Below are 14,494 nucleotides of genomic sequence, written 5' to 3' on the forward strand. Positions count from 1 at the left end.
GACCTTTGACCCCTGCATAACACATGGCCTATAGGCTATATTCTTCATTGACCAGAGTCCCCCAGTGATTTTATTCCCCTCTAGTTCTAGAACAAATATCTTCGCTGAAGATAACACTCTCACAGCACGTTGTGTTGTGAGCTTGTAGATTGGCTATTTTCACTCTCAGAATAGCGACGCTATGTGGTCTTTAAATAGGTTAAAATCTTACACATAATGTACCGTAAGCTATAACACTGTGTTTGTTTTCCAACGTGGATCACTTTGGTCTTCCTGTTTAAATTATGAAATCTATTATAAGAACATTTAGGTACAATGGACAGAACCTGTCTATGTAATAGAACCACATTATCGTATTTTCTATGTAGTGTAATTGAAAATGTATATTTTCCTCTGAAACCGTTTTATTATTTCGAAGGTTTGGTAATAAAACACAATAAGAGCAAAAACATACAAGATAATTTATATTCGTAACAAAATCATCACATTTGTGGATTATTCTCCTGAATGTTCCAAAAAACATTCTGTTTGGTTTTTGATCACCCAGTGCATAAAGTAGATGATTCCACAACCACACAGCTGTTAAAAACAAACAAAAACAAATACAGAATCAACTCTTCTGAATGTTTACAGATTCAAAGACAGAGAAAGATTGATCTAATTGGGATTATAACACTCACTGTTGACACTACATTCTGAAATGTGCCAGAAGCATAATTTAAGAAAACAAAAAAGGGTGTTTATGAATGTATGGTTGCTGACAAGAAAATCTATAACATGAATAACGTGTCTCATGTAGATTGACGGGCATAGATTGAGATGCACTCAATCTGTAATCAGATAAATCAGCAAAAACTATTCTGAGTTGGGGAATATATGCATAAAAGAACCGACTTGCAGGTTAATGTGAACACATTTAACATTTAATGTGCCAATTGTCATCCCCTGGCTGAGACCCCAAATAACACCCCTGAAATGTCATCATGTGTTGTTCTCAGCGTGATACAGTCCTGGGATGCAGCGCTCTACTTCTGGTTGAGCCAGGAGAAAGAGAAAACATGGCGGGGTCCATCTATGTCCTCACCGCCGCTGGGATCTGAGGAGGCCTGAAATCAAAGCAAACATGAGAATGTTTTCTTTAGTCAAGTGGCTTAAATGGGTTTTTTTTCTTTTTTGAGTAAACCGCAAATGAACCGGAAGTGCCTCCGTTCGCCTCCATGTAAACAGATTTTTTTTTAAAATACATTGATCTCGGGTTCTTTTCCCAGATTGCGTATTTGGTCAAAACAAGCTTTATTCACGGCCCATAACTAAAGTGTTGATGATTACAAAATGTAAAATAAGATCGCGGGACACTTTACAGTACACACCATGAAATTGGAATCCTAACCTGAAGAAAATGTATTTTATTTTTATTTTGGCCGTTAGTGGATTCATGGAGATTATTTTTGTTTTTGTCACATTCCTAAACCAATATGCCATTGACCGGGTCATCGGGCATTACGAGACACAGCCAGTCATCCAATTATTGGCTCAGGATTGTGACAAAACACAAAAACATCTCTGTGAATCAAGACTTCAAGGGGTGTGTAACTGATAGAAAATAAGTCATTTTTTGGGTTAAGTAAAGAGCAGCGATGTTTTTACCTGTGGTTGGCTGGCTGTGGCCTGGGATGGAGCCTGGGACGTAGGGAACGCCACTGGCGCAGTTGCGCTCAGACCCTCCACGGGCCTCTGGTGCTGGGACAGAGAGGGTGCCACCACCTGCAGGGGCAACGACGAGGGGTGCAGAGGGGGCACGGCCTGCAGGGGCAGAGGTGAGGGGTGCAGAGGGGGGAAAGCAACGCTCCCCACTGTCTGAGGGGGGAAAGCAACGCTCCCCACTGTCTGAGGGGGGAAAGCAACGCTCCCCACTGTCTGAGGGGGTTGAGGACTTTTGGGAGCGGGGAGAGCAGAGCTTCCCGTTGGCTGCAGGGGAGGTTGTGGACTCCTCGGAGCGAGGACACCAGCACTTCCTGTTAGTGGCTGGGGAGGTTGCGGACTTTTAGGCATGGGGACAGTTGTGCCCGCTAGCGACTGGGGGGGTTGTGGACTCTTGGGCACGGGGACAGCTGTGCTACCTACTGGCTGGTGCAGCGCTGTTGGGCCCTCTATCGCTACGTCCTCTTCACTCTCCTCATCCTCCTCATCATCAGCTGAAAAAAAATCACATCCGTGTGAAGTGAGGGGCGCTCTTATCATCGTACATCATCATGATGTAAAATAGACACAATGGCTATTTGCTCAGCCACCATGATGTGAAATTTGCCATTCATTGTCAATGGGAATTTAATGTTTGCGTAGGACAAAAATAGACACTAAGCCCATTTGCTCAGACACTATGATGTTAAAGTATCCATTCATTGTCGATGGGAGTTTAAAATGGGAATTTAAAATGTAAAGTTTGTGTAAAACGAAAATCTACACTAATAGCCGAGTATAGGCCCTCAACAAGCAAACAAACAAATATTTTGTGTAGTTCTAGGATCGAGGAGTCCAAATATGCTGTACAACAAGCTCATGAACTATGTTTTAAATCCAGGAGAAAAAGATTAACTTACACAACCCTCACTTGCCATTAGGTCTACATTCATGCACACTAGCTGAAGCAGTGAATAAACAATGTGATGTATTGCTGTAGGTTCTCACATCTGATGAAGCTGAGGATGAGCAGGGCTCTCCTCTGACGTTCAAAGTTTGTTGTGAAGTGATCAAAGCTCTCGTAACCTTGCTCCACTTTCTCCAGGTGAGATGTGTTGTTTCCTTCAATGATCCTAAACAAAGCAACACATTTTAATCAATGTTTTCATTTAGTAACCTTTAAAAAGACCCAACAGTATAAATTAGTTTTAGTATTGTCAAAGCCCTAAATGATAAGTTAAGGAGCCAAACGCCTGTAACGCTGCTTGTATTTTAATATTTTTATTGTCCACATCGTTTTTAATAATGATTTTATGTTGAACTATTATCTGGACTAGTGGTTCCAAAACCATGCACATGCATGTTCTTCCATACATTTTAACTACTAATGATATCTTTGATTTTTTTGTTAGTGTTAGTGTGTTTCACAATACTATATGTGAGAGTTAGCTTAGATTTTGTGAAACATGTTTAACATAATAATAATGTATGTCTGTTAGTGTGTTACTATGTCCACCAGAGGGAGCTGTGGCACAACTCTAGTAATTATCTTGTGAGTATTGGTTTAAGCATAGACATAAAGGTAGATGCCTCCTTTGGATCTGGGGCATCTGTATCTCGGGCGCCATCTTACAGGGAAGGAAGTCACAGAGGCTTCCAATGAATTGCAGCGGCCAATGAGGTATCTAGCTTTTTATATCTATGGGCTTAAGGACATCCTTGATCCACGCTCAAGTTCAAGACATTATTCTACCAAATGGAAGATCGATTTGCAAAAGAGAACGGAACACACACATCCAGAAAGAACATTAAAGAACTCATCAACATTTCATATTTTACACTAGGGGATAGGCTACCAAGCTCTGAGATAAATGGCTGTGTGGAATTAGGGGGACCGAAGATTATGATTTCTGATTTGGCTTCGTTCAGTTGTAAAAAGTTATTTGACATCCAGTCTTTAATAAATGTCTTTTGGTATCACACTGTTTACACATGCAATGCAAAATGTCTTCAGTGACAGGGTTAATGCTGTGCTCCACACACACAACAATCATTAACATCATCAATGCGTTTGATTAGAAGTTCTTACTTTTGTAGAAGCGGTTTAGCATCCTGAAGGAGACATGAAGAGAGCGTTTAGACAGTTTTCTTTCCTTCTGTGTGTGTGTGTGTGTGTGTGTGTGTGTGTGTGTGTGTGTGTGTGTGTGTGTGTGTGTGTGTGTGTGTGCGCGCGCGGCGCCTGGTCACCTGTAGAAAGACAGCCATCTCAGACTGGTCCATGGTTTGAATCCCAGTCTCCAGAACCTTGGCCATGCTTTCCAGATGCTCCGTGTATCTCCTCCTTAGACTCCTGATGCGGTGGTGGACAAGCACTCACATTAGTTACTCAAGTAAAAGTAGAGATCCCGCACACTGTCTCACACATCATCACACTGATGATGGTCTGAACGACTGAAACGTTGCTCAATACATCTAATTCTGCAAGTGAAGACAGTGTGTGGGATCCCTTTTTTCTCTACTTCTCCAGTTCCCGTTATCCGACGCACCTGTCCGCTGTAGGTGTGCATAAGGACTTTTTTCTTCACTCAAGTAAAAGTAGAAATACCACAATGTGCAAATACTCAACTCAGGTACATGTAAAACTCCTGTATTAAACATGTTAAGTGTAAGTACAAAAGGGTCGGCATGATAATATACTAAAAATACAAAAATTAAGGTACTCATTATTAGGGATGGAGCTCGAAACCCGATACCCCCAAAAACCTGATAACAAGCTCATTGAGTACCCGCTATCAATAAGATTCAAGAAGTAAATCTAAACACCCATGCTGGCACAAATATGTCTGTCTAAATGTGTATCGATACCTGCCAACCAGCGCTACCCGGTTAAACAGAATTACGCTTTTACAGTGACGTTACATACCTTAATCAGTTTCTTAGTTTCTTATTTTCCAAAAGTAAAAAGGTACCGTAGCACAGTAGTTGGGTAAAAGTATTTAGTTACCGGATGTAGTCGAGCTTCTCCTCCTGGTCTGCGTTGATCTTCAGGGTCATGTCCATCTTCTTCTCCTCCAGGATGGAATACAGGTGGTCAAAGGTCTCACACACCTTCGACTTCTGCCTGCGACCGTTTTCCTTTGAGAGGGAGAGAGATTATTTAATCCACATTCATAGAAGCAGATTCTGTTTTATTGTCCCATCACAGGTATTTTCCAGAGGTATTTTCAGTGCCTTTTTCAAGGGTCTTAACCAGAAGTTAGCTAAAGCTTATGCAATCGTATCGGACCACCCGAGGCATGACTTTTGTAACCGCGACCAGCAATGCTTTACTTATGGGCCGTGAATAAAGCTCGTTTTGACTATTAACTCAATCTGGGAAATAGAATCCGAGATAAAAGTGTTTTAAGATTTCGGCTATCAACGAGGGGGAACAATTTTTCTGACTACTTCCTGTTTATCTCATAGCAACAGAGACGGTGATAGACGGTAGCGTAGAAGAGCGATCTCAAACTGAATCAATATAAATGGAGATCTCCGTTCATGGCAGTCAAAGTTTAAAAAGCAGCAGATCTGTACATAAGGTGTCGCAATAGAACAGTGGAGCACAAAGGAAACGTGGAACATTGTACAGTCACCTACATCTATGGTCCTGCAGGTCTCCTCCAGCTGTGTGATGATGGCCTGCAGTCGTTCATTATTTCCCACCAACATTGATATACAGTCAGTCAGCTCACCCTGGAACACACACACACACACACACACACACACACACACACACACACACACACCACACAATATTGTTTTATTCTCATTGTAAGGTTTAATTGTAGGCCATACGACGACGGCAAAGGTTCTGAGATCACGACAGTCTTCATTTTCTGGAAGCTAGACAGAATTGCTGCTGCTCGTCATGGTCTGATTGAGAGAAACTATCGCTGCAGAGGAAACAGGGAGAGCAGACGGCTCTCACTGTTTGTGGGGAAGACTGTTTCACAGGTGTGTGTGTGGTGTGGTCACATTGGAGTGCAATCAGTTCGACTCTACCATCTGTCATCATGCCAGCAATATCAATAAACAGGACAATATGAATTTGTCAACGTTAAGCAATGTTTGTCTGATGCTGCGTTCACACTGGCAGATGCAAAAGATTCAAAGATGCAAAGCGCAAAAGATGCAAAGCGTGCCAAGAGTATTTGTAGCTTTGTATGTTTGTAGCTGAAGTGGAAACTGCAGCTGCAGCCAATACACGACGACTATTGCGCAGCAAAATGGAAACGGTGCTAGACCATGTTATGCACCAGCGTCCAGCGCCGGTCGGGAAAACTAAATAAATAAATAGACCAGGCATCCCCAATAGTGCAGGAACATTCAGACCCAAATGATCCATGTATATATTCATAACTTGTATGTTTCTGAAACAGACGCTGAAATATAAACACCCGATGATGCTTATTTGAGGACAAAACAGCTTGAATCAAAATATCACATTGTATTTTTGTCATGATGTAAACACCAAAATGTTAATGAGTGTAGTAGTTGTTCCATTCCAAATTATTCACCCTATTGACTTAGGGGGACAGGTTGGGTCTTACAAAGTGTCATTAATTTAAATTATACTCCATTGAGACAAATTAATAAAGTGAGCACTGACGTCTTACCTTCTGCTTCTGGAAGACGTTGATGAGCGGTGCGACCTCACAGTCTTTATGCGCTCCAAACACCTTGCACATGGAACACGTAGGAACACTGCAGCTCACACAGTAGATGTTGATCTTCTCCTCTGCATGCTCCTCACACATGGGCTGTTCCACCTTGGGCTCTGGTGCAGGTTTGGTGCTAACAACGAGAACACAGTAACAAGGGTCAGCTGGTGGGAGACCCATTCTAGAGAACAGTGTAAGACTACTAGAATTTCGCGGGCCTTCGGCCCGCTCATCCCAGAGTTGCGTTGCCCCGCGTTGCGATACAGAAGTCCACAGATACAGAAGTGCACAGTGACACGCGTTGTATGCAGCTGTTTTGTGTTGCAGAGCGCGTGTAGTGTTGTTGTTGTTATCCATATATGCGCCTCGGTTCGTCCCGTTTGTTCCACGCCAGGTGTCGACGCAGTCGTTGGCGCAAATTTCTTATTATTTTAACTGTGTATGTAATGGCGGCTAGTAGCACACTTTTTTTTTTAGGAGCACGATGAAAAGTTATGAAATAATGTGTTTGAGGGCCCTCCTATATACAGCTTTAGTCCCCACACGTCTCAATATTTGCCATTGACAAAGAACAGAGAATTTAGGTCGAAATGCCGCTAAATATGACGTAAATGAAAATGTATTATATATAAAAAAAAAATTAATTGAATGTAAATACTTTACTTATAAAAAAAACCTGGCAACCCGCACCCCGCGGTCATTTTCCGCGAACGGGAGCGGTGCTCCCTAGCCTGCTGGAGGGGTTCACATCATCCCATGCACCGTCGAGAGGAAAAAGAAGGAAAATAAATGCAGCCTTGAGCCTACCTACCAATGTGGTGTTGTGGAGCTTGATCACCTCCTCCTCCTCCTTTTCTCCCCAAATGGCCAATCCCAATAAATGCAAAAGTTGCCTAGTGTGAATACTTCCACAGCCTAATTACTAAAGGATAAACTATCAGTCTTCTCCGAAATCGGTCAATGTTTGTCAACTCAGCACGTGTTGACAACGCATAGTAAACAGAAGCCGTGTGTGTGTCACACCAAAAGTGGTGACCTATAGAATCCTGTACATAGAAGCATCACGCAATCGTCTCCCTCCCTGTGTGGGTCACGTGGTGGGCTTTGAGCAAATGGGAGAGGGACTGTAGTGTTGCCAGGTCCGCGTATTGTAAGCGAGTGGTAGTGTGTGTAAGTAGCGTGTTGAATGGCATTTTTTCTGTGCTTGTTTTCATAGACGTGGCAACAAATTAGGCGGGGGTGTCGGTGCTTGTGGCGTGTTTGTGTTTATTATTGATATTGATGTTGTTTGTGAGTGTGGACGGGAGGCGGCTGTAGTGGCAGTGCAATGACAGTTTTTACGCGGGTGTTGTTGAGTGTGGCCGTGCGGCGCGACATGAGGAGATAGCCGTGGATCGACGCGGAGGGTAAGACTGTGTCGTGTTAGTGTGTTGTTGCAGTGTGTGTTGCAGCGTGTTGCAGCGTGTCAGTGACGTAGTAGCTGGTGACTTTATTTTCCTGGTGTGGGCACACGTTTTGGGCACACCTTTTCAAATGTATAATAGATGGTTGTACTGGTCAGCTCCCAGTGACCAATAGTAACAGACTGTGGTTGTACTAGTCAGCTCCCAGTGACCAATAGTAACAGACTGTGGTTGTACTAGTCAGCTCCCAGTGACCAACAATAACAGACTGTGGTTGTACTAGTCAGCTCCCAGTGACCAACAGTAACAGACTGTGGTTGTACTAGTCAGCTCCCAGTGACCAATAGTAACAGACTGTGGTTGTACTAGTCAGCTCCCAGTGACCAATAGTAACAGACTGTGGTTGTACTAGTCAGCTCCCAGTGACCAATAGTAACAGACTGTGGTTGTACTAGTCAGCTCCCAGTGACCAACAATAACAGACTGTGGTTGTACTAGTCAGCTCCCAGTGACCAACAGTAACAGACTGTGGTTGTACTGGTCAGCTCCCAGGACAACAGTATAAAACGGTGGTTGTACTGTTCAACTCCCAGTACAACAGTATACTGTAAGACGGTTGTTGTACTGGCAGTGGCGTGCACAGACATTTAGAGGGGCAGGTGCTCCAAGTGAAAAAAGGGCACCTTGTGCAGCACGTGGAACCGGCTGGTTGCCTTATAGTGTGAGATTTATAGATTTTGGGGCCTAAATAATATATTAGAAGCTTTTTATCAAGAATTGATCAATGTCACCATGGTCCACATACTGCACAGTGTACATGTACACTGTACAAAAAAACAAAACAAAAAAAAGGGCACATTGCCAAAAGGGCAGGGGGTGCTCTAGTGTCTATCTGTGCACGCCACTGTGTACTGGGCAGCTCCCTGTACAAGAGTAGAAGACAGTGGTTGTACTGGTCAGCTCCCAGTACAACAGTATAAGACGGTGCTTGTACTGTTCAGTTCCCAGTACAACAGTATAAGACGGTGCTTGTACTGTTCAGTTCCCAGTACAACAGTATAAGACGGTGCTTGTACTGTTCAGTTCCCAGTACAACAGTATAAGACAGTGGTTGTACTGGGCAGCCCCCAATACAACAGTAGAAGACTCCCAGTACACTGTTTCAGTGTGTGGAGAATTTAGAAGTCGGATCACATCTCTACAATAAAAATAGTCTTGTGCCTACAGTGCTCTACATTTATAAATAGTCCCAAGACAAGCAGGTCAGTGTATGGGACAAACGGCTGGTTAATTTGTGTTGCAATGTTTGCTAGCAATCAGTCTATGCTAGCAATTCATTCATACAGCAGTCAAACCCACAGTTAATGCATGGTTATTATTAACCCATGGTTCAGCTCATAGTAAACTAGGGTTAAACCAATGATTAAAACTATGGTTAATGCATGGTTAAACTAGTAAATTCATGGATGGATTATGGACCGGGTCCAAGTGCCCACAGGGGCCTGTGACCATGAGATAATTTACTTAATTAATGCTCAAATTCAGTATGTGGGTCCCTGGGGACCAATTCTATAACTGTCAGTTAGGTGGAGTAACAGTGGAGAGAGTGATGTGCACTCCTGCACTATAGCCTATGTACCGAGTTGATCTGAAATGTTGTGTACTATTTTGGGGGGAAGGGGGGTGGGATTATTTAGACCCCACAAATCGTAATCGGTAATCCTTCCCTGCATAAACTATGGGTAAACTCATGATTAAGCCCATGGTTATTACATGGAATACAAGAACGATTGTCAGAACTACCTGCTCTGCCCCAGTCAAATTCCGGTGACCTCGGAATGGTCGGCACCAGGTATATCAGTATAAATAAATGCCCAAATCTGACCTGATCTGATCTATTCCTAACATTAACCTCAGTAAAACTATGCCTGAACCTTATTTCTAGCATTAAAAGGCAAGATCACTTTGGTACGTACGTACGTAAACAAAGACAAACATAGTTGATTCAGTTGCTTTTGCCATTTTTATTAGGAAGAAAACCCAGACTGGATCCATGGATCCGGATTTTCAAATAGTAAAATTAACAGGAAGTTAAAATTTCGGGGCGCTAGCCCCTCCTATGTCCAGCTTTGAGGGTTTGTGCACACACAAACATTGTGTAAACACAAACATTGAAGACGAAGGTGAGGACGCAAATTCTCCTCACTTCACATGGGTGAAGGAGGACAGTAACCCGGGTTTGGTGATGTTCTTTATTGTCTGAATCAACTTTGTTTGTGTTTGATTATGTACTAAAAGAGTGACTTTGAGAGCTGTTTCAGCATTGTAAGTGAAGGAGGAGCATATTTTGAATGATCAATTCATCAATGGAGCAATTATTTTTGATTTCTTGTCCACATTTGGAGTTGCATCATGGCAAGGTAACTATACAACTCAAACCTCAAAAACGTGGTCTTACCCTTTAACCTCAGTAAAACTATGACTAGATTTAACCTTATTACTAAACTTAACCTCGGTAAAACTATGCCTAAACCTCAGTAAAACTATGCGGGACGGTGTTCTGCCTTGGTGGGCCGAGTGTTCTGAGAAAAAATGGGTAGTTATTGAGTATTTATTAGTGCCGAGCGTTGCGGTTAAACCCACATATCTAAAATGTTCCATTCACCTGGTAGAACCCTGTTTCATCATGTCTATGATATTTTCCACCAGCAGGTTGCGCTGCAGGCCGTAGACTCCATGTCGGTCCAGAACCACCTCATGGCGACATGACGGGCAGCGGAAGCGACCGCCCGACGTGACGGTGCCACCGGTTCTGGTTGTCATGTACGGGTTGGCCGCCTGGAGAGCAAAACAAACAAATAAATACATGTACATTGCACTTTACGAGCTTCACTATACAAGCTTGTAGATCTGCTATTTGAATAAAAGTGAGTGGTGCAACTTGAGAAATGACAGAGTTACCGTGTGGGGGTCCCTCTACTGTACTGTACTGTACTGTACTGTACTGTACTGTACTGTACTGTACTGTACTGTACTGTACTGTACTGTACTGTACTGTACTGTACTGACCCACAGGAACACACCCAGGGTGCCGCCCCGATTCCGGCGAGCCACCCCGCGTCAGAAACGGTTGAGAAATGAGAGAGTTACCGTGTGGGGGTCCCTCTACTGTACCCTCTACTACTGTACTGTACTGTACTGTACTGTCACTGTACTGTACTGGCACTGGCACACCCGAAATCACCATATATACAGTTAATATGTGTGTGTGTGTGTGTGTGTGTTTGTGTTAGGTTGCGCACAGGTGGTGAAAAATAACCATGCTGTTTTGGGTGGGTGGCTGGGTGCTCAGACGCACCCAGCCACCCACCCACACACATAGCTCACCACTAAAAAAACAGCAACATTTTATTTTTTTTAAGATACTTTTTGTGGCTTTCGCCTTATTTTGTAGAGGGATAGAATCAGAGTAGGCTGACAGGAAATGGGGAGAGAGATGGGGGGGTGACATGCAGTCATGCAGTAAAGGCCGTCGGGATCGGGAGTCGAACCTGCGGCACACTGCCAGACTGGATTACCAGCCAAGGTGCCTGGACTGCTGAGCCACGGCCCAGGCCAAAAACCAACATTTTAACTCCAATCTTTGCTTCTGGGGGTCCCTGGAATAACATATTTTTAGATGGGGGTCCACGGCCAAATACATATAATTTTGGGGGTCCTTTCCATGAAAATGTTTGAGTAGGCCTACCACCACACTACTGTGTTAGGTCTAGCATTTAGAAGACATTTTTAGAATCGGCATCCGGTCTTAATGCGTTAGACTTAAGGGACCACCTATAAAATGTAGATGGTGCATCTCAAGGGGTTTATCTGTCTAATAAAGGTTCTACAAACAAATAGAATCATCAAGAATCCTGAAGGTTTAATTGTCACTCACTACACATACTGGTGGTACAAGGAACCAAATGCAAGTGTGTGACATCTGCAAGATACTGTGCAACATCGTTCTCAAACCTTTCATGTGAAGGACCCCCAGATTGATAATATATTATGTGTTCGGTTAGGCCACGGACCCCCATCTGAATTTATTTTGTGCCAGTGACCCCCATACATGATTTGTGTTGTAAAAATGTTTAAAAAATATTCCAAAATGTTCACATTTTTCAAGATGTCTTTTTTATCTACAAGCTTTTTATCTACAAGCCTACATGAAAAGTCTTTCACGATCACTATTCTAACCAAATTATACAAATAGATGACATTTTACTGAATAAACATTTGAACTTACATTGTGTGTAGGCCTATAGTCTTATTTTAGACAGTAAAATAGTAAAACATCTTGATGTGAGCGTTGTAAGCATTTTTTAAATCTATTTATTAAAATAGAAATGTGCCCATGAGGTATGCCAGGTTTAATGTGGTAAAAATATATTATTTTATTAAATACTTATATAGTGATATAATTATTACCAAAAATAAATAGCAAACAGTATTTAATGCATTTTAAGCAGGGATAAAACATATCCCCACCACCCCCACCATAAACATGAATGACAGGGATATGACAGCCCAGGTGTCAGTGATATGTTGTTTGGTTAACAAAAATGTGTTTGTTATAAAGCTATACAATTGTATACAATCGGGAGAAAGAACCCCACAAAGATAATGTGTCATCTTTAGTTCCATATCATTTTTTGTTTTGTTTAATCACTTCCTTGTCACTGTTGTTTATCCTAGATCCTGTCTTCACTGGATACTGTTAGGCCTACTGAACAAACACTCTATAACAACAATTATTACTAGGCACAATAAGGCAGCAAGGCTAAAAAATAAGTTTTAACCAGAAAATATAACTTTGGCATAACCTTTAGCTGTTTAATAAGAGGTTCAAATGCTCTTTACTAACCACATTATACATGTAGGCCTAGTGGCCTTAGTGGCCTACATTATCAGGCCTGTCAGTCACCAAGACATAGCTTACAGCTCACCATCATTCACATGACATGGATATATCATTCTTTATGTTCATACCTGGAAGACATCGTTGGCACATTTCCTGCAGAGGTTGTGTTGGCAGGGCAGGATGACCACAGGTTTGGTGAACACCTCCAGACATATGGGACAGATCAGCTGCTTCTCCAGACTATCCTGCATGCTTCTATCTGCACTGGACTGACCCGAGATCAGCAAAGCTCATAGCATGACCCACAGGTTCTACTGCAGTGCAGATACAGTCAGAAACTCAGAACTGAAGTAGCCTACCTCTCACACAGAAATGAACAACCAGAACCCAGAAGAACACCGAACAGAACCAGTTACTTAGAATCTGTAGATCCAGACAGGCTATAGGAACAGAACAGATAACCGCTCAGTCACTCACTGCACGTTTCGCGAGGTAAGCAAATCTTCTCGTCTTCAAAGTTGCGTCTTTCAGGGAGTTCTCCCTGTCCCGGCTGTGTTACGCCGCAATAAGTGGACTATCGAATTATGTGACCGGCGGAAGTAGTCTGCAAACAAGATTTTAAATCAAATGTTCGTTGTTGAGATATTTGTGGCAGTTTTACAGGCGGATATTGTTCGATTAAACATCCTTGTTACGTGACTGCTTGCTTTACAATTCGCCAAACTGTGAAATTGAGTTGAGTGTAAAAACAGTTGACTCTGTGGAGTCACTAGATTCGATAGGTCGCCGGTGTGTGTGTGACCGGACTGTGTTCGCGGTGTGTCAGTGTGTCAGCTGCTGTTTTTAGAAGGTCGCACGTCAAATGGTTGCCATGTTGACATGTCCTTATATGAAAATAAATGTCACCACAGCGGGGCCCGGGGCCAGCTGTCTGTAGATAGGATAGAGGGGGGGGGGCAATGTATGTGTTGAGAAGTTGACTGTGCGTGCGTGCGTCTGTGTCACTGTGTGTGTGTGTGTGTGTGTGTGTGTGTGTGTGTGTGTGTGCGTGCGTGCACGTGTGTGTGTGTGCGTGTGCGTGTGCGTGTGTGTGTGTGTGTGTGTGTGTGTTTGAAAAAAGTCTGTTCCGTCAGTGGTGGATGAACTCAATAAAATAAAAATAAAATGATTACAAAGGCTTGTATTGCAAATTTGACTTGTGTAAACATTAAACAACTAAACATTACATAAAAATATAGCCTACTGTGACACGTGAGACAGATCCGCTATTGTAATTTCTATTGTTTTGTGTAATTATTTTTGTAGGAAATATTCAGTTTTTGTACAAATAAACAACATACAGCCCCATCGGGTTCTGACCTTATATTGTTGACAAAGGCCTACTGCCTAAAAGACGACTAAAAACTTGGTGTTAAACAAAAGTGTTTTTATTTCCCTTATACAGTCATACAGTTTCAAACAGAAAGCTTCTGCACAGCTGACAAAACATTCACTTCTATTCACACGTCCACAGTGTGTTGCAACAGCAGATCTACAAGCTTATGACGCATTGTGAGCTTGTAGAGCTGCTATTTTGGAAGGTTTGAGGGAAATGTTTATTAATTATACATAATAACATGCCCAACAGGTTAAAAGAGGTTAACAGCACAATCCAACTGATTATAGCTGCTCACAATTTGTGTGATAAAAGACAATCCTGCCCTGGCAAAAAATCATGCTGTTTCAGCGTATAATATATAGGCCTACTGTATGTACAGTACTGTCTGCATGTAGGCTATGTATCATTTAACCAAATGGAATGTGTT

General features: G+C 42.5%; 1 protein-coding gene across 3 annotated transcripts; it reads right to left on the minus strand.

Moving 5' to 3' along the window:
* Positions 1-447: 447 nt before the first annotated feature.
* Positions 448-13,441, minus strand: LOC306943966 (E3 ubiquitin-protein ligase TRIM63-like). Of its 3 annotated transcripts, none has more exons than XM_079530545.1 (11): positions 13,167-13,441; positions 12,818-13,003; positions 10,452-10,624; positions 6,339-6,516; positions 5,320-5,415; positions 4,685-4,815; positions 3,928-4,030; positions 3,770-3,792; positions 2,689-2,813; positions 1,648-2,195; positions 448-1,106 (listed from the first exon to the last, which is right to left on the minus strand). In XM_079530545.1, exons 2-11 carry the CDS (start codon positions 12,938-12,940, stop codon positions 1,026-1,028), a joined length of 1,581 nt encoding a protein of 526 aa, XP_079386671.1. In that variant the 5' UTR covers positions 12,941-13,003; positions 13,167-13,441; the 3' UTR covers positions 448-1,025. The 3 variants fall into 3 exon arrangements, with proteins under 3 accessions (XP_079386671.1, XP_079386672.1, XP_079386670.1); XM_079530546.1 differs by having other exon boundaries at positions 1,648-1,829; positions 1,890-2,195; positions 12,818-13,440; XM_079530544.1 differs by having other exon boundaries at positions 12,818-13,440.
* Between the last annotated feature and the right edge of the window lie 1,053 nt (positions 13,442-14,494).

This window comes from Electrona antarctica (assembly GCF_951216825.1).
Source record: "Electrona antarctica genome assembly, chromosome: 19".
NCBI lineage: Eukaryota > Metazoa > Chordata > Actinopteri > Myctophiformes > Myctophidae > Electrona > Electrona antarctica.

Coding starts and splice junctions, on each gene's coding strand:
- LOC306943966 (XM_079530545.1), bottom strand. CDS start 12,940: ATGCAGGATAGTCTGGAGAAGCAGCTGATCTGTCCCATATGTCTGGAG. Junction 4,031..4,684: donor GAGAAGCTCGACTACATCCG/GTAACTAAATAC, acceptor CCACCGCATCAG/GAGTCTAAGGAGGAGATACA. Junction 2,814..3,769: donor GCTAAACCGCTTCTACAAAA/GTAAGAACTTCT, acceptor TGCTTTGTTTAG/GATCATTGAAGGAAACAACA.